This window comes from Myiozetetes cayanensis, unplaced genomic scaffold, assembly GCF_022539395.1.
Source record: "Myiozetetes cayanensis isolate MyiCay16 unplaced genomic scaffold, myiCay2020 scf2-11, whole genome shotgun sequence".
In the NCBI taxonomy this organism is placed as follows: domain Eukaryota; kingdom Metazoa; phylum Chordata; class Aves; order Passeriformes; family Tyrannidae; genus Myiozetetes; species Myiozetetes cayanensis.
Window position 1 is genome coordinate 53,969,649 of NW_026087411.1, and position 18,278 is coordinate 53,987,926.

At 35.9% G+C, this 18,278-nt stretch overlaps 1 protein-coding gene across 3 annotated transcripts in view; it reads left to right on the forward strand.

The window, feature by feature from the left end:
• The window catches only part of TMEM181 (transmembrane protein 181), a 34,134-nt gene extending 16,697 nt beyond the window's left edge, over positions 1-17,437 (forward strand). For all 3 annotated transcript variants that reach the window (XM_050316218.1, XM_050316219.1, XM_050316220.1), the window contains exons 4-17: positions 1,216-1,306; positions 1,872-1,990; positions 3,109-3,228; positions 5,103-5,183; positions 6,141-6,240; positions 6,974-7,104; positions 7,705-7,796; positions 8,147-8,204; positions 8,860-8,962; positions 9,063-9,114; positions 9,750-9,832; positions 10,935-11,024; positions 12,628-12,694; positions 13,623-17,437. In XM_050316218.1, the coding sequence (XP_050172175.1) occupies positions 1,216-1,306; positions 1,872-1,990; positions 3,109-3,228; positions 5,103-5,183; positions 6,141-6,240; positions 6,974-7,104; positions 7,705-7,796; positions 8,147-8,204; positions 8,860-8,962; positions 9,063-9,114; positions 9,750-9,832; positions 10,935-11,024; positions 12,628-12,694; positions 13,623-13,701 (1,266 nt within the window). In that variant the 3' untranslated portion in view covers positions 13,702-17,437. The remainder of the gene's footprint in view (positions 1-1,215; positions 1,307-1,871; positions 1,991-3,108; positions 3,229-5,102; positions 5,184-6,140; positions 6,241-6,973; positions 7,105-7,704; positions 7,797-8,146; positions 8,205-8,859; positions 8,963-9,062; positions 9,115-9,749; positions 9,833-10,934; positions 11,025-12,627; positions 12,695-13,622) is intronic.
• The last annotated feature ends 841 nt before the right edge of the window (positions 17,438-18,278 follow it).

Here is an 18,278-nt window from a genome sequence, read left to right on the forward strand (position 1 = left end):
ACTTTCCCCCAATTATTTTAAGTATTTAAACTTTTACTGGAAAATGTCTTACTGGTGCTTTCCAGTTTGAAACTGAACGTGCAATATTGTCCTACTACTGTGTTATTTCCTGAATGGCCCAGCAGCAATTTCTAGTCTGTTACTGTTGTGAGCAGGCCAGGCAGAGAATTCTAGGATGTTTCCACACAGCAGTTTCTGATAAAGTAACACTTGAGTTTTTCCCTGGTGAATTAAGGTTGGAGATTCTTTTAGGAGGTTCAGAAATAGAAATTGAGAACATAAACTGTAAAACAATGCACTCAGTGGCAATTAATGATATCCCTCTTGTGATCTTCCTTTCTACCATCTGGGAAGGAATATTTCTTTTTCTTATTAATTGTTCACTCTCACATGACCAAGACATGGGATGTGGCTTCCTAACATGAACCTTCACATTCATGTTCTTAAAAGCTTTCTTATTTTGGTTCTTAGTCTTGCAATTTGTTTCTAGATAGCTCTTCACTGTTAACATAGTATCTGAAGTACTTTTTGTGAAAGTGCTAAAAAGGTTTTGGTTTGGTTTGGGGTTTTTTTCTAAGTAAATTTTTTTAAAATTCACAGGAACATTTCTTTGTTTTTCATCTGTTAGTCACCTGTATATGTTTGTACTGATACTGTATTGTGGGTGGATTTTATTTTTTTTAAAGCACGTTTTGATTTCAAATAAGAGAAGTCTTTCCTGCATGTAGGTTTTATCTGTTAATGATACCTTCCATTCTTTTGAACTGAATGTGGGAATTCTAGAAAGCCTAGTGGAAAATAGTTTTGTTTTCATAATTATAGTAGAACAGGTTTAAAACTGTAGCAGATAAAGGGCTGCAAACCTGACTTTTGATGTCAAGTGTTAAAAATTGTTACTTATGTTCAGGCTAGGTCTTAGGATTTTGTTTTTCATGTCTGAACTTATCTGTTTTAGTGCTCTGCTTTTATGGGCTTTAGGTAGTCGTACCTGTCCTTGCTTCAGTGCTGTGCAAAACACATGTGCTGTTTATTAACCTAATCCTCTGGAAGACTTCTATTTGAGCTGCTTATCATACTGTCCACAGAGAGGCACATATTAAATATTTTCCCAAAAACGTTGTTGCAAACATAATTAAGATGCCTTTCATCATTGTAATTACAAATATGCCATGTAAAGTGTAATGACTGGTGCTAATCTTGTGGGTTTCTTTACAGCTGAAGCCATTTAATTTAAGTTCTCCACCACTGTCAACTTACAATCAGCAGCTGTGGCTGACCTGCGTAGTTGAGTTGGATCAGCACGATGGTGAGAATCTTACATAATTCTCAGGAAACTTGAGAATAGAAAACTTGCTATAGCAACCTGTCTATTGTATCTTTAATTTCCTCTGTCACACAGATGATCCTGTTGCTTTTTGTCTATGGTTGGTAGATTTTTCCTCTGATACTTTTTCTTCCCCTCTGCCCCCTCCCTCAGTAAAGACATGGAGAGCACTGAATTGTAAGCAACAACTGTGTGGAATATTGTTCGTTATTTCTGTGAAAACAATAGTATCTAGATAATGTGTCTTTCCTCCTTCGTTTTTGGGAATTAGATATGTAGACTGTAATGATATTAATTTTTCAATAAAGCTTCCCTGTATATGTATGGGAAATACTGTATTAGTAATTGTTACTCTGTCAAGATTCACTACAGGGCTTGAGACTAACTGTGTAAGTATTAAAATACTGTACTCCTACTTCAGTAAAGTATAACTGAATAACTCTGAGTAGTATTTGGATAACACATATTTTGAACTATATTTAGAACTCTGTTTGGGATTTCATTTCTGCATGTAACAATAGGTTGATGTTTTCTGTTTTACTTACAGTATCCCTCAAAAAGAATGTTACTATGACAGTCAAAGTACTCGGAGTGGTGAAGGATGGAAGCACACCATATGTTAATAATCAAGTTCACAATCGAACGAGATTACTCAGTTGTGCACAAGTATGTACTTGCTTAAACAAAACTCTGATGCAGTGCACTTTCTTTAAATCTGTTTGTGTGCATGTTGCTTTACATTGCAAATAAGAAGAATGTATTTGTTAAACATGTCTTGGGAAAGACTCTATAGTGCGGTTTTATTTATAATGGCAACATAGTTAGTAATGCTGACCAAGTATCTTCCTATCCATTGTTTTTCTGCTTACTTCTATGACCTCTGTCTATTACTCGTTAAAGACCCTTCTTTCTTGTCAGAATTGCTTTGTCAGCAAAACAGTGTGTCCTGTTCAGTCACCTAAACAGGTTTAGCAATACTGAATAGAAGGATGTTGTAGTCAAAGATTGGATTTGGGGTTGCAGGTGAGAGAAAGTTCTCCTCCAGCACCTCACACAGTCTGGTTGAAATCAGCTCGCAACTGTGTTCTGAAAAAGCCAAATTTTTTGTCACCTGTGAAGAAACGTTTAAGCTTTGGAGATTCTGGTATAATTTTCCCTGAAATTTTTAAGCTTGGAGACATCCAAACTATCTTCTCCAGATGCAAGTCCTTTTGGAAGGACATAGCTGAAGTTTTTTATGATAAGTGTATATGGTAAATCAAGGGTTTTCTTTTTATATATATATATGCATATATGTATGAAATTTGCAGAAATTAATTAACGTGTTCCATTAAATGTAATTACCTACAGCCAAGTGAACAATATGCTTGGGTTTTCTCTTTCCTCATGTTAACTTTTAAAAATGAATTAGTACAAGATAGCCCCATCTCCCAATCTGATGACCTAGAGTTTGACTGACAGTTATTCAGATCCATCCTGGTGCTGCAAGCAGGTGCTTTCACCAGCTAAAGTGAAAACTAACCTTGTTTATTGTTCAGCCATTGACTTTATCACTGTCTTTATCAGTTTCTTCTGTTTTGCCTTTGTATCTTTCAAGAAGCTCTTGTTCGAACTGATTGAAATTGGTGAGACATACAGTAAATATCATCAATATGCAACCATTTAGAAACAAATTCTCCATCCTGTACTGACAGTGCATATTCTGGAATAATTTGAAGACTTTTACATACCTTTAACATGGCTTTCATCATTGTAACTACATTCTCTACTGTATGTATTCACAGAAATGCAGTGAAATCATTGTTGCTCACCTTGGATACCTGAACTACACTCAGTACAACATATTTGTTAGCTTTGAGGATCTAAACAAGTTAACATACACCATCCAGAATATTACTTTCACAGTAAGTATAAAGTTTTATACTAGTAAAACAAGTGTCTTTAATGCTGTAGAGGTGTGCTTTGACTGTAACAAAAAAGTGTCTGATTTTTGAAGAGAAATATGAAAATGCATTGTAATTAATTTTCTGTCACCACTAATGTCAAAGTTATTGTAGCATTTACTATTGATAAGAGTCTACTCCAATTTTTTCACCTCTATAGGGAAAGATTTTTCTTTCAGAACTGCTGATGCTGGTTTTTTGTAACAGATAAATTTAGTCTTAATTCCTGGCAGATATTTTTAACAATAGGCAAGCTAGACTAGAACATCCAGTTTTCTGCATTTGCTTATAGAGATGTTGCCTCTCTGAAGCATGGTATCTTTTTCAGCTTTTCCAGGAGTTTTATCTGAATGAGCAAAATTTTCCAGGCTTCACAAGAGCATGGGCTAGAAAGACTTAACAAACTCAAAGAAAAATGAAGGTGTTTTTTTTTTTTATGATTGTGCTTATGAGGAACAGAAAAATGGTGGTTATGTTCAGCTAAAATAATCAGGCTACTAAACTAATTCACTAAAATAATCCCCAGTGAAATAATTAACTCAGGACTGCTTATGAAACACATCATCAGTGTGTGTTGATTGGCTCCAGAAAGAAATCTGCACTGGGAGAAAATGAAAGTAAATCAAGTTTATAATAGACATTACTATGCTGTATTCTACCTGTATATAGCATTTGGAATGTCAGAGCAGGTAGCACGCAAAAATCTTACTGTAAAGCAAAAATGTTTTTTGTATACTAAATTGACTTTCTAAATATTAATATTTGTAGTGCACAGAGCACATCATTAAAAATAAGCTCTAAGGGGAAAAAACCCTAAGCTCACAAACCCTTTGTTTAGTTCCAGATTTCAAACAGGACAAAGTGTTGGGGCATTTATAGTTGTATAGTTTATTATCTTGCTTTGCAGGCTGCCTTTAAGTCAGACCTCTGTGCAACCCCAAAAAAACCCCAAACCCAAAGCCCCACTTTCCCGCAGCAACTGCAGTTATCAAATTTATTTCATTATTACAATTGTTTATGATGACCTCAGCTGAAATCATAGATTGCCTTTTGTATAACAGGATTCTCTACATATAATTTTCATTCTACATTTACAGTTTAAAATGAAAGGTAAAGCTGCTTGTTCACATGAGCAGAGCATATGTTGTACCAGGGAGTTTACATTTCAAAAGTGGCTTCAAAACAGAAGCATGCCAGGTATGAGATAAATTGTTGACAGAGGAGAGTTTATGCAAACTGACATGTTATAATTAGTGTTTGTGCTCTTCTAGTAATTAGAGGAGAAGAAGGAGCTTTTCCCCCTAACCTGTGAAAAGATTTTTATGTTTCTAGTAAGCTCATTTATTCTTCGCTATTGTGATTTTCTTTTTTTTCCACTTGTGAGACAAGTGAGCAAGCTTTAAGAAAACAAACCCCTTATGGGAAGCACCTCTGCACCTTATTGATCTCTTCATAGTCAATTTATGCAACTGACCTTGGTAATAAAGAAGAACATACTGGATTTACTCATTTATTGGTATTCAAACTTTGAATGAAAGTGCAGTTGAAATCAATGAAGAAAATGTCCTTTTTGTCCTGAGAATTGCTTTAACATATGACAGCATTGAGTATGTTACAAAGTGGCAGGATAAAAGAGAAGCAAGGCTATTAGGCTGCTTTGCTTACCTTTTCATCAGATAGTCCTGTGGGCATGAATTTATCTTTGTGACATTTGGCTATACCTTTACATTTTGAAAAGCCTGAGAACTTTCCAATATCTGCATAAAGTGCTTATTATCAATGTCATATGTACCGTGTCAAACCATTGTTCATAGGGCTCTTTTATTTTTTTGTAGTGGAAGACCTACAATCCAACTTTTTCACAAGTGGAAATATGGTTCCGGTTTGTCTTTGTAGTTCTTACTTTTATGGTCACGGTAAGATTTTGTTTCAGTTTTTCTGGAGTATATTATGTAGACAGCTGATAACACTGCTCTGTAGTGCTGTGTAACCACAGGCAGTTGGGTAGACATATCGCTGGATGGGTGTAAAAAATGTTTCTGAATACTTATGTAGTTGCTGCTTTTATATTTTTACAAGTGGTATTGAAGGGACATTAAGAAAATAGGATAAATGGCAAAACTTGCTTTTCTGAACTCTGATTTTGGATTAAACAAAGAATTTTGCTTTAACAAAGGAAACTCATGATTAGATGCTAGAAAAAATATTTTTTTGCAGTGCAGGTAGGCTCAGACTTTGGAATAGGATGGCCAGAGTGTGGGCTGTTTGTCTCTGAAAATGAGCAAAATTGAATTGAGTATGACCTTGATCTAACTTTAAAGTTATCACTGCCTTGAGTGTGAGGATGAGCCAGATGACCTCCAGAGATGCCTAACAACCTAAAGTATGCTAAGATTTAGATTATCTCTCCTTTCCAACCTCTTCTTTCCAACTGGAAAGTGCGTGGCGGAAAAAAAAAATCTAAAATGTTAAATTTTCAGAGTAGGGACACCAAAGTACTGCATACTTGCATAATTTTTCTCACATAGGTGATGTCACTTAGCAGGTAACTGTGAATATAAACTGCAAGTTGCTTTTTTAAAAAGTCAGATTAAATGGAACTTGATGATAGTGTGTGACCAGTAATGAGGCAACATTTTTTTTCACACATTGTTGATTTCCACAGTACTACCTGGTTTACTTCTCAGTTTTCTTGAGAAATTATGTAATTTGCATTGGGGTCAACCAGCAAACTTGAAGTAGAAGCTAAGAGACCTGGCTTATGTTTTACTGTGTTCTCAGTGGCAAAGACCTCATGAAATAGCCTTTGAAATGTGCTCTTAAAACATTAAGGCTGTATTCCTTCCTTACAAATTGTTGTTGTTGTTTTACAGTGTCTGTTTGCACATTCTCTGCGGAAATTCTCCATGAGAGACTGGGGTATTGAACAGAAATGGATGTCCATCTTACTTCCTCTCTTGCTGCTTTACAATGGTACTTGTATCCTGGAATTTTTTGAAAAGCTCCTTTTTAAAAAAGAAATAGAAAAAAAAGGCAAAAGAGAGAGAGAGGCAAAATGAATTGCTCCTTGGACTTATAAGCAACTATTTATAAGGCTTCAGAAAAATAAATAAATAAATCTAAACAACCTTTTTCAAGTGTAGCAAATTCAAGGGCATAATGAGTAGGTGGATTCCAGTCTTTTCAGTCACATCAATGTCAACTATTTGTTTAAAGCTCTGATTGGAATAAGTGCCTACCATACTGAACCTTTCAATTTCTGTTCATCTACTAAGTCTTACTTCTTCATTTTTCAGATACTCACACTTTAGCTAAAAATGGAGGCTGCTTTTAGTGCAGGAAAACACATCAAATTCTAGCACTTTCTAGCAGTACTAAAAGAATATTTGCATTTTAATCATTGTGTGATAATTTTTAAGTCATCACCATTAACAGTGGTTTAGTAGAAAGTCTAAAATAACCTGAAATCTTTTAGAAATGTTGGCAACCATTTGAGATTATTTCTACAGAACAGGGGATTGCTGCTGGAGGCACCATTTTCTTTATTATTCATTTAAGATAAAGCAAACTTCAATTTCATTTACTGGTGTAATTTGAAAAATCTAGGTATTTCTGTTCCTCTGAAGATACATTCTGCTTTACTGTTTATAGCAAAAAGTTTTTTTCTCTCTGTTTAACTTCTGGTTTTTTTCTTATTTTGTTACAGATCCATTTTTCCCCCTTTCTTTTCTGGTGAACAGCTGGTTTCCTGGAATGCTGGATGATCTATTCCAGTCACTGTTTCTGTGTGCTTTGTTGTTGTTCTGGCTTTGTGTCTACCATGGTATAAGAGTACAGGTAAGGGTGCATCAGTGTCTACTACTAACTGAGAAGACAGTACTTGTTTTTTTCAGTTCTCAAAAGGTGACAAAAATGAAACCAAATATTTTAAACAGAGACATTTATTTTATTCATAAAGTACAATGTGACATATGAAGCTTCGGTGTTAACATAATTTATGGTGAAGTAGATTATCTTGAGTCTACCAAGTCTAAATGAGGTAGATGGGACAGTCTTCAGAATCATCATGCCATTATCCTTATTCTTGCTTGAAGGGTTTTGTTGTTCTGTGTGGTAGGTGATTGGTTTTTTAAACTAGTTTAAAATACTGCTTAAGAGAAATATGAATTCTGGAGGATGTTTCTTTATTTGTATTGCCAGTGAAATATGTGGGACCTTATAAATAGGATGCTCCAACTCTACTGCCTCTTATTAACACAAATGACGATCCAGTTTTATGTCTTCTCTAAACCACCTGTGCAGGATAAAAATACAGAAGATGAGTGTCTTAATCTGGTTCATGTTGAGTGAAACAAAGATGGCAGATATTTTATTTTGTCAAGAATTAAAATCTCAAATGTAGTTCACTTCTTCACCTCACTATTGTTTTCTCAACAGGGGGAAAGGAAGTGCTTAACTTTCTATCTGCCCAAATTCTTCATAGTTGGACTATTGTGGCTGGCCTCTGTTACACTGGGAATATGGCAAACGTAAGTAATTTAAAATTTAGGGCAGAAGTACAAGCTGAGAGTGTTCAAGAATGAGAAGATTGTTTATGACTAGTGGTAGAGAAATGCATTTTCTAAAAAACAAATGCAGAGATTAGACACAATTACAATTTAAATCTTCCATATTTCTTCCAAATTGGGTTATGGAATGAGAATGTTATATACAGTAAATTGTCATGGCTCCTTTCAAAGTAATGGCACCAACTTATATATCGAAAATCTTTATAGTAACTTTAAATGTTTTCTTTTGAGTGCGTTTCTTGGTCAGTATGTCTTTTTGACCTTGTCTGGAATGGTGCACATACCAGTTTTTAATTCTGAATCTTTTCTAGCGTTAATGAAGTACATGATCCTACATATCAATACAGGGTTGACACAGGTAATTTCCAGGTAAGTCAAAAATGTTTTCTTGCTATTAAATTGTCAGGTAGAGTTGGGCAATACAAGGAGATGGGGTTTGTTCTTTTATAAAAATCTATAACGCAATTTAGAAAATAGAAAATGCTTGTCAAATGGTCTTACTCTGACTAGAGTATTTTTAATTTTGCTTTAGATAGATTCATAGACCATATTGACCTCCATATTGAGAAGAGGTATTTGTCCTGCAAATCTGGAGACTCAACACCACAAGACTCATGACTGTTGAGATTGAAAGAAAAGTTTTTTTAAGCCTCTTATTAAGTCAGCTTTGTATATCTTTACTCCTGCCAAGATCGTCTGTCCTAGTAAATTTCAGACTTTCTTGTTGTAAAGGAAGATCCGATGTACTTGGGTCCTTGTGTTGTTCTTGGGAGCTGTGTTTTTAGAAAATCATGGTGATTCAGCTGACTGATTTTGGTGAAAAATGCTGGTTTCTATGAAATATCCTTTCTTCACATTCCCTAAAATTTGACCTGGATGTATCACCATCCTCATTTCATGAGCCAACTTTTCCTGCATAAATGGACCATTCTGTGTTGTGCTTTGGGAAAGAATGGTTTCTATTGAGGGAAGGAGGAATAGACCAAATGTCATTAAATAATAAAATCTAACACTTTTCTTATAGGGGATGAAAATCTTCTTCCTTGTGGTGGCAACCACATACATTCTCTACCTTTTGTTCCTGATAGTGAGGGCATGCTCAGAACTTCGAAACATGCCTTATGTTGGTAAGGAATATTTTTTTTTTTTCATTCTTCCCCACACAGGCTTGTTTCTCCTAGATGCAGGTGTAAATTCACTAATAACAATTTTCTCAATCTTTTTCAGATCTCAGGTTAAAATTCTTGACTGCATTAACATTTGTAGTGCTTGTCATTAGGTAAGGCTTTTCGAAGTACCTTTCTCAGAATTGTAACTTATAGCCTTTTTTCCCGAGTTTTGAGTGCGTTTTGTCGATAATAAAATTGTCAATGAAACTGAAGAATGTCTTTGATATAGCTGTTTTGGCAAGTATTTTTTAATTTTTTAACCTTTCTTGAGACTTTTTGAGCTAAGTTTATATTATTGCTATTACCGTGGCAAGGCACTGCAAGATTTAGAGGTTCACTTAGCAGAGATGTTTACTGCTGAGTGGTCTGCAAGTGCACCATTCCCCTGTTCTGGAGTTTTGTAAACCTAACTAAGTCAAAGCAGAAGTTTACAAATAGTTTCTTAGATTATTGTTAATATCTGTCTCACCCACTCTAAACTGTTACTTCAAATGACTGTTGACTATTGGATTGTATGTAGTGGATGAAATCTGAGGGGTTTTTCCACTTACTCAGCTTACTGCTGACTTTTAATCACAAAATAATCCTTCTTAACTTAAAACTATGAAAGCAAGTGTATTTTAAAATAAATGGTCGGCATGTTAACATAATTATTTTCTCATATACTCTTCTATCAACCTACTATTTCAATTTTGTGTTTTAAAGACAGAGTGCACCTATGTGTTTTATTTTTTTTTCCCCACAGCATTGTTATACTCTACCTGCGCTTTGGAGCACAAGTTCTACAGGATAACTTTGTTGCTGAGCTGTCGACTCATTATCAGAATTATATCCTTGTGTTGTGATACTGCTCAAGTAGGAATGTTAAGCTGTTTTCCTGCAGAAGGTACTTCAAAATGATGTACCTAAGACTGAGACCTTTGACTTTTAGGGTGGACTTTTGCAGTTAAGTCTGTTTTGTTCAAGGTTTTATGTCAGCATTTTGTAATGACTCTTTACAAAGATTATGAGCTAGACAGTCTCAGTCTAATTTGTTCACATCACATGAGTCACAGCTGCTTTTGATACTCTTCAAAAGGAACAAAGGCTTAGATAGGCATGCCTGGTGCATATTGAAGTAATTTTAATTAGATATTATGACAAATTTGGCTGTGTTTACTGCCTCAATTGTTTCCTGTGTACCTATCAGTCAGCATGGGGCATACTAAAATACAAGAAATTAATAGTTTAGAAGTCACTGTTTGCATATTGGTCCAAGTCTACATGTGGTACAGGTCATAGCAGAGAATTTAAGTGACTTGAGAGAGACTATTTCTGATGCCTGTTGACAAAGGATTACAACCTGTATTTCTGACCTGAACCATGAGATTCCAGTTCTTTGTACTTTTTGAAAGTGCCTGTGTGACTGCAGCTGCTCTGTTTACTGATAAGCTTAGATATGTGTTGAGAGGTAGTAGAAAACAATATGTAAAGCCTTTACTATTTTCCTAAAAGCATGGCAAGAAACCATCTTCAGAGTTCTATCTACAGATGGTCCCTTATCCTTCCTTCTTAAATACTATGCCAAGGAGGAACTTTTAAAAAATAAAAATAACAAAACCCACCTGAACAACCCCTCTTACTCAGCTTGCTTTTAGCCCTGAAGGCAGAACCATTTGACTGACTATGCACTCCACTGCTCAAGTAGACCATACGTCAGCAAATGTTACTTGTGTTAAAGCTTTGTTTTCAGTGGGAGCTTTAGCTTGGAATAGCTTGAGTGCATTAGTTGTCATCGAATATAAAACATGCAGTTTTGTTTAGCCATTCATGCTCTCAAATTTCAGTAAGGTAAACATTCTTTCCATTGAAACAGCTTGTGTATGGATTGGGTCTTGTTTCCAAAGTTCATATGTGTGGAACTATGTTGACGCTCCTTGACGCTTACTACCAGCAGAATTCTTATCATTTTATGGTTTATTGAACTTTTATCTCTACACCTTAGCCTTCGTGTATTCCCCCTCGAAGAATGCACTATATGGTAAGTGTAAGCTGTTGTCTGGCAAACTTGGATGACAAGAGCTGCCATATTAGCAGATACTCTGCAATCTCTTTATATTTTGGTTGTCTTGTTACTGTTCCAGTTTACTGTTCCAGTTTCTTTTGAGTTAACATAAGCAGAAGCTGCACTGCTCCTGAGCAGATTAGGAACACCTAAGATGTAATAACTGATGAGCTCAGCTTGCATTCTTATGCACTTAGATCAAGCATATAGTCAGTATGACGTTTGCATGTAACGCACTAACTTTGGAACTGACTCTCAGACAGCCCTTAAGGCGCAACATTACTTCATTTGGACTTTGTTCTAATGAAAGTTTAAATATTGGCATGCTGGCAAACTGGACTCTGAAATCAGTAACATGCTGTTGGAAAAGTAGGAGTGAAACTGATCTCTGAGAGGAATTTTAGAGAACTTGCTATGGGGAGGGCTACACAGGGCCCATGTAAAAGGAGATAAAGGATTGAACCAGTGGCACTTCTGCCTTGGCATTCCTTTGTAGAGAATACAATCTGACTTACAGGATGATTATAAAGCAGTTCTCTCTAACAGATAAAGATCTTTAAAATAAATATTTGCACTGAATCCATTCTCTGCTTTAAGAATTGAGTTCAAGATATAGAATTATAGAAAAGCCGAGGCTGAAAGGCACCTGGGAAGATCATGTGGTCCAGCCTTTCATGGGAAAGGAAGCCTAAATGAGATTATCTAGTGGCCAATCATATCTTGCATGCTGAGAGCATTCAGGAAGAAGGCACTAAATAGTGTAGCTGGTCCTTTCTATAAATTTTTAGAGTTCAGATGGATGGAACTGTTACAAAAAATGCTATTTTTCTATTAAGAATGGGGAAAGAACTGTCTGGATGAGAGATAAAATTGAAAAATTTCTGTTGGGTTGCAAGAAATATTTGTTTGTAGAGAGTGGAAAGTAAAAGGCTGCCAGGAAAAAGATGTTATGGCAAATTGCTAAATTGAATTTTACTTGCATATAACTGTGAACTGCACCTAAGCAACACAGACTGTGCAAGAAATGAAGGCCTTAAAACAAGGTAGAGGGAATTGTCATAGCTGGTGGAAAGTATGTGTTTCTTTTCATTTCGCTATAAAGATACAAGTCCTTCCTTCATCTCTTACAAGGATGAAAAGTAACTAGATAATCACTGACTTACAGTCAAGGGATTCCAATTTCTGTCTCTTTGTAGCTTAGAAATAACCAAAACCACAAGTTTGTGTTTTTTAAATACATACAAACTTTTGATAAAGAATAACGAACTCTGAATTAATCTATGTGCAAATTGAAATAATATGACATAGGAAGCTGCACAAGGGAGGAAATCAACTTATAGAACTTAGAGAATATCTATCTAAAACCGAGATAATTATGTCATCTCCTTCACTCTTAATACCATGATGATGTGGCTGAAGGGTGGAGAATTTAAAGGAGAGAATTCCTGTTTGGATACAGTTTTGTTGAATTGTAATCCTGACTGCCTTAGAAGTTGTGTCTGTTGCTACAGCGCTATGTTAGAACTAGTCACATTTCTACATTGAACACACTAAATTAACCCTTATTTGTATTTTCCAGAATCACAGTTGAAAGACAATCCTGCTTTTTCTATGCTGAATGATTCAGATGATGATGTGATTTATGGGTAAGATTATAAAATACTATGGGGAGTTACTTCTGGTGTGTGTATTTTTTGGGGAATGTTCTTCTCCATATTCATTAAATAAGTGAATGGTTTGATAGTGAAAGTATTCTGCCTAAAGAACAGATATATAGCCTTTTTCTGAAACAAATGCAGTGAGAATGCATGTTGTTTTTTCTTTTCTTTGGTTTCTAAAAGGGATTGCCATGGCACTGATACAAACAGGTAAGAAAGTATTATGATGCTGGTAGGTCATGAAGTGAAGGCAGTAAGAGCTGTGAAAGGAAAGGGCTTCCTTCTTACACTGGGAAGGACATCAAGAGTCAGGTGGAGTTAGCAAAGAGGCATCTCACCTGTAAATGCTTCAGGGAAGGAGAGTGGTGCTTCTTAAGTGTCCAGCAGTTTCTGAATTAAGAATAGCCAAGTCTGGCAAAACTTCCAGTGTGAGTTTATGTAACATGAGAATTACAGTAGCACTTGAAACCCATCCCAGTCAGGTGGCTCTGTGCTGGACACTGAAACACACTTGTTATCTACCCTTGATTTTTCGCTTCTTACCAAAGACACTGAAGTGGCTGGAATCATGAATGGGACCAACCCTGCACTAACCTGAACAAGTTCATCCTGGACTAACTATATCCATTGTCAGGGCTAGCTTGTCTTTGGTTAGTTAGATGAGTAGTGGTAGTGCCAACTTGATTCTATGCAAATCCGTGTGAAAAGTGGCTTGTAGTTACTGGAATAACTTTTATTACACATTGTCCTCATGAGAAAATTCATATATATTGTTCTTATCTCAAGGAAGAAAGATACCAGCTCCTAACCCAAGTAACAATTTGATGCCTCAATGTAGTTTAGAACTTCCCTGTTTATTTTCAACTGCCTCTCTGAACACCATATTCAGAAACTTCAACACGTATCTGTTTCACAGGAGTGACTATGAAGAAATGCCACTTCAGAACGGCCAAGCTATTAGAGCCAAGTATAAAGAGGAATCAGACAGTGATTGATTGATTGATTTTAATGCAGACAGACTTATTCAGCTGGAATTAAGCCAATTTTGAAGTTTTCCTAGATGGACATCTTCCTTGGCTTCCCTACAGTCTGCTGTCATCTTAACACCAACTCCCATGAAGGACATCCTGCTTCTGTTTCTGTTTACAGAGTTAAAACTGAGAAAACAAATGCTTGAAATGGTTGGGGTGAAAACTTAAGAAACCAAAATTTTTACATGTCTTACAAAATGCCTGATAGCAGGATGTTTGTGTACTAAAATCTTTAAGTCTATTTCCATTTCAAAGTCTCACAAATTGTATACCGAGTTGCAAACTGCTTCCTTGCTGCTGGTTTTTTGTGTTTTTTGTTTGTTTTTAGTTTTGTTGTGGTTTTTTTTTTTAGGATGATGTACAGCATACTGCCATTCATCTGTTATATTTGCATTAGCTGCTTTGTATATTGTCCACTGCTGTATGAAGTGCCTCATTTCCCTTTCAATTTTCTACCTTAGTCTTTTGAGCTGGAGGCAGGGAATGAACTCATTTTTTTTTTTAATTAATACAAGAAAACACAAGCATTCTTTTCTTCCTTTGAGTAAGTGATACAGACTTAAGACCATTTTTTAATAAGTTTACTGGATTTGTAGGCGCAAGATAGTCAAGTTCTAGTGAGCCAAAATAGTCTCAGTGGTGCAAAATTATTTGTAAAATGTATGTTTCATGACATCCTTTACTGCCACAACAGAAGTGTCTGTATGGGTTTTTTTAGAACAGCCTTTTCAAATTGAAATATTTCAACAACAGCAAATCTCAAAAGGAAGCCAGTACTTTTCTTCTTGCTCTTTTTGTATGCTGGAGGAGATTGTTGCACTTACTGAGAATACAGTATGAAAGTTTCATAGGGAATTGCAATTTCAAATTTCCAAACATTTCACTTTTAAAGGTTTTTTTTTCTACATCAGAATTTTTCCTTAAGTTGTATTAGGGAATAGTTAATCTACATCCTAGAAACAATTGTCATTGCTCATGTATTGAATGTGCCTGAGAGTTAGGTTGTGAGCATATTCTGTGCATAGTTCAGCTGCTTTGTCATACCACAGTCACCACCTGTACTGAGGGGAACTTTTTTAGCACATTTTGTGATTATCTGTATTCCAGTCTGTGCTGGAACAAAGTTATATGGGAATTAAGTATTCCATGTACAATGCTGCTGCTCTATTTAGAAGCTGGTTTTCTCCTACACTACTGTTCTTTATTTAAGTGGGTGCTGTTTGTTTATAACTGCTTTTGTCCTCAGATACTTGGCCTGTATAAAAGTATCTCTTTTTCTTATAGATTTGTAACTGAGATTTACTCCTGTAAAATTTCTCTGCCCTGCTGCTGCAGAAGGCTCTCAAAAGCACTGTTCATGTATTAGAATATGGTGCTGGGTTGCACTAGGAAATTGTGCTCATCACTGAAATATTTAAAGCAGAACAGTGCAATGAAGTCCTGCTAGACTTGCTGAATCATATTGGGGAAAAAATAGATTTGTTCTGCTTTGATGCAACAACTGCTCTAGACCATTCCCATTGCAATAACCTCTTGGTTCAAGATCATAAAGGGGAGACTTCACAGGGCAGGAAGTCTCTTAGAGGGGACCAAAGGAACTGCTTTATGTGGGTGCATCCTTTTTATCATAGAATAGTTCAGATTAGGTCAGTGCTCTGCTAAAAACGTGTACTTAGACATTGTGTGTGAGAGAGAGAGAGAGAAAACTTTCTACAGTTATGTAGAGCTATGAAATTTTTGAGAGTATCTGAAATTTAAAATTTTCTGTGCCAGGGATCATTTATTTGTTAGAAGCCAAAGCACTACTGTATGGCAAAAGCAAGGAAACACTGGGGAAGAAGAGGTTTTTCCCTTTTATTTCTTAATTGGTGTTACTTCAGAAGAACATACAGGAAAACATTCAAGAAGTATTTAAAATTATGGGTGGTTTCCTTTCCAGTGAACTATAGTAAGCTCTTCCTTCAGCACTTCCTTTTAGACTTCTTTTAACAAGTAAAGGGAGATGCTCTGTATCCTAAAACTGGAGAGCCTGTTCTCATTTTTACTCTTCCTGAGGCCTACAGCTATTTGAATTTGCAGAGTCAGACTTGGGAGCCAATTTGGATTGTTTGCATACCCCAAATCCTTTTGAGTTCCATTAGAGTAACAGTGGGTATAGGAAGCAGGGTGTTCAAAAACTGATAATTACACGATACTTATATATTCAGATGTTTTTTGTCTGATATTATTTAATTCTCTCCCACATTGTTCTGAAGAGTGAAAATTTTGACCAATGTGCAAAGTACACTAATGTTTCTTATCACAGTCTGAACTGGTTGTTACACTTAACTCTGAAATAGTGTCATAGTTTGTGATTTCATTAACTAAAGAATATATTTATAATCTAAGTTTGAGATTTTTTTTTCTAAGCTATTCTCAGCCCATTTCTCTTGCTGTTTTGTTTGCATTAACTTTACTACATCACTACATTCAAAGTGGCAATAGAAAAGTGAAGAATGGGAAATTGTGCTTAAGGCAAGTTTTTCTCTATGAAAATAGTGAGAAAATAGTTTCCTTGTTAATTTTTAGAGATTCTATTTAGGCAATGTTTGCCATGCAAAATAGCTTTATATTTTGGAAGTGCTAGTGTTATGGTAAGCTTGGTTGAAGCACTGTCGCATCAAATTCAATTTACAGTAAGATAACAAAAGCAGTGAAGCAGATGAAGAACTAGTTTTGGTAGCAAGAAATCTCAATTTGACTCACTATGTTTCCATGATTGGAAAGCAGAGATGGTATTTGAAGAATGCTACAACATGTATTGAAAACAGCTTGGAAATAGGTGGTATAAATTCACCTCTGAGTATTGTAACCTAAGGGTGAAAGAGAAGAAATCTGGGTAAGAAACTAGCCATGCTTACCTTTCACTATTGCTAAAGTAATTATCTCCATCACTAGTGGAACTGTATGAAACAAGAAAAGTACACAAAAAGGCCCACAGCATACAGTGATCCTGCTCTAAGGAGAGGCTATCTATGAAATAAATGCAAGACTTTCACCTACACAATGATCACAAGGGACTTCTAAGAAATCAGTCAAGTGTGAGCCATTCATAGCAACTATTTTCTGTAGTATTTGCTTTAAAAGTACAGTTGGTGTTGGAATTGGTTGGAAACTTTTCATAAGAGTGGCAAAGAAGAGGAAGCCTAAGGCTTAACACTAGTGAGACACTGCTAGTGCATTGAACCTCTGGTACCAATACTGGGGAGAATGGTTCCAGCTAGGAAAGACTTTGATTTATTGTCTCTGAGCCAAATGACAACTTTTTATCCATAGTTTCCCCACCCATTTCCTTTTGCTTATGCCAGTAATAACCTTTGCATTACTGTAAAACTTTTTTAGAAGTTTGTAAATATGTAAAATGATACTATGGAAAAATTGTGTACCAAAATGGTATAAAAATGTGTAAGATAAATGCTCTGTTTAATGAGAAGCTGTAATTAAATGCTGCTTTGAGAAAGTGTGCATGAGGACATGTGTTAAATATTCTGTGTTTCCAGAAGTTGTACCAGTAACAGCAAATATCCATTTATGTTGTAAAACTTCATGCTAATATGCAAAATGAAGGAAAACTGAATATTTTACTTAGCTTGAGTTTCTTGAAAGAATTCATGTGCATAATCATTGTTAAATATGTTCATAATAAAGTTTTATACCTTTACATTGTATCTTTGTTTTATTTTCCTTCTAGGGAATTTTACTTTCCTTCTTGTGAAGTGTACCATTTTCATGACTCACAAATATTTTCAGTTTACATTTTCTTACGCATTTTTAAATTTGGTTTATTGCATAAGGATGGGATCCAAGAGGATGTGTCAGCACAGATGTTTTGTGTTGTTTGTTGGGGGTTTTTTGTTTTTTACCCTGCCTGGACTTGAAGGTGGAAGGACAGGTTGCTAAATCCCCTAAATATGTTAGCCAGGTTTACAAAGGGGACCTGCATTTTCAAATGGCTTCACAGTGGCTTTGCAAAGCCTGCTGAGGTCACGCTGGCAGCGAGAATTCCCCTGGTGAGTGTTGGTGCCAGTGATAAAAAAAGGTGTAGAGATGGTGAAGATGCTGATGTCATTCTTCAACTTCTTACAGCTCTGTATCTTCCAAGAGGCTGCTCAGAGCTGACAGACTACAGGTGATCAGCACGTCAGTGTTTGGGGTGGTGCCATCCTTTATATTCTGAAATCTGTGTGCTGAATGAAACAGCCACAAACTTCCCTGCACAAACAGATATGCAACTTAGTCCTGCTTTAGTATCAGCTATGGTAGTGCTCATTTACCAGCAGTTAATCCCAAAGCCACTTCCTTTAGGGTTTCAGTTAACACAGTGGTGGAAGACAAGTCATACTCATTTGTGGCAGCAACAGTAAATGGCTTCCCCTTTCCTCCTTCTCCCTTCCAGATCAGGGCTGCCATGTCCCCAATTTCTACAGCTGTAGGAATATGAAGAGCCATGGCAGTAAGTGAGAGACAGGAACCAGAGAAAGACTTTGTAAGTACCTGCCTGA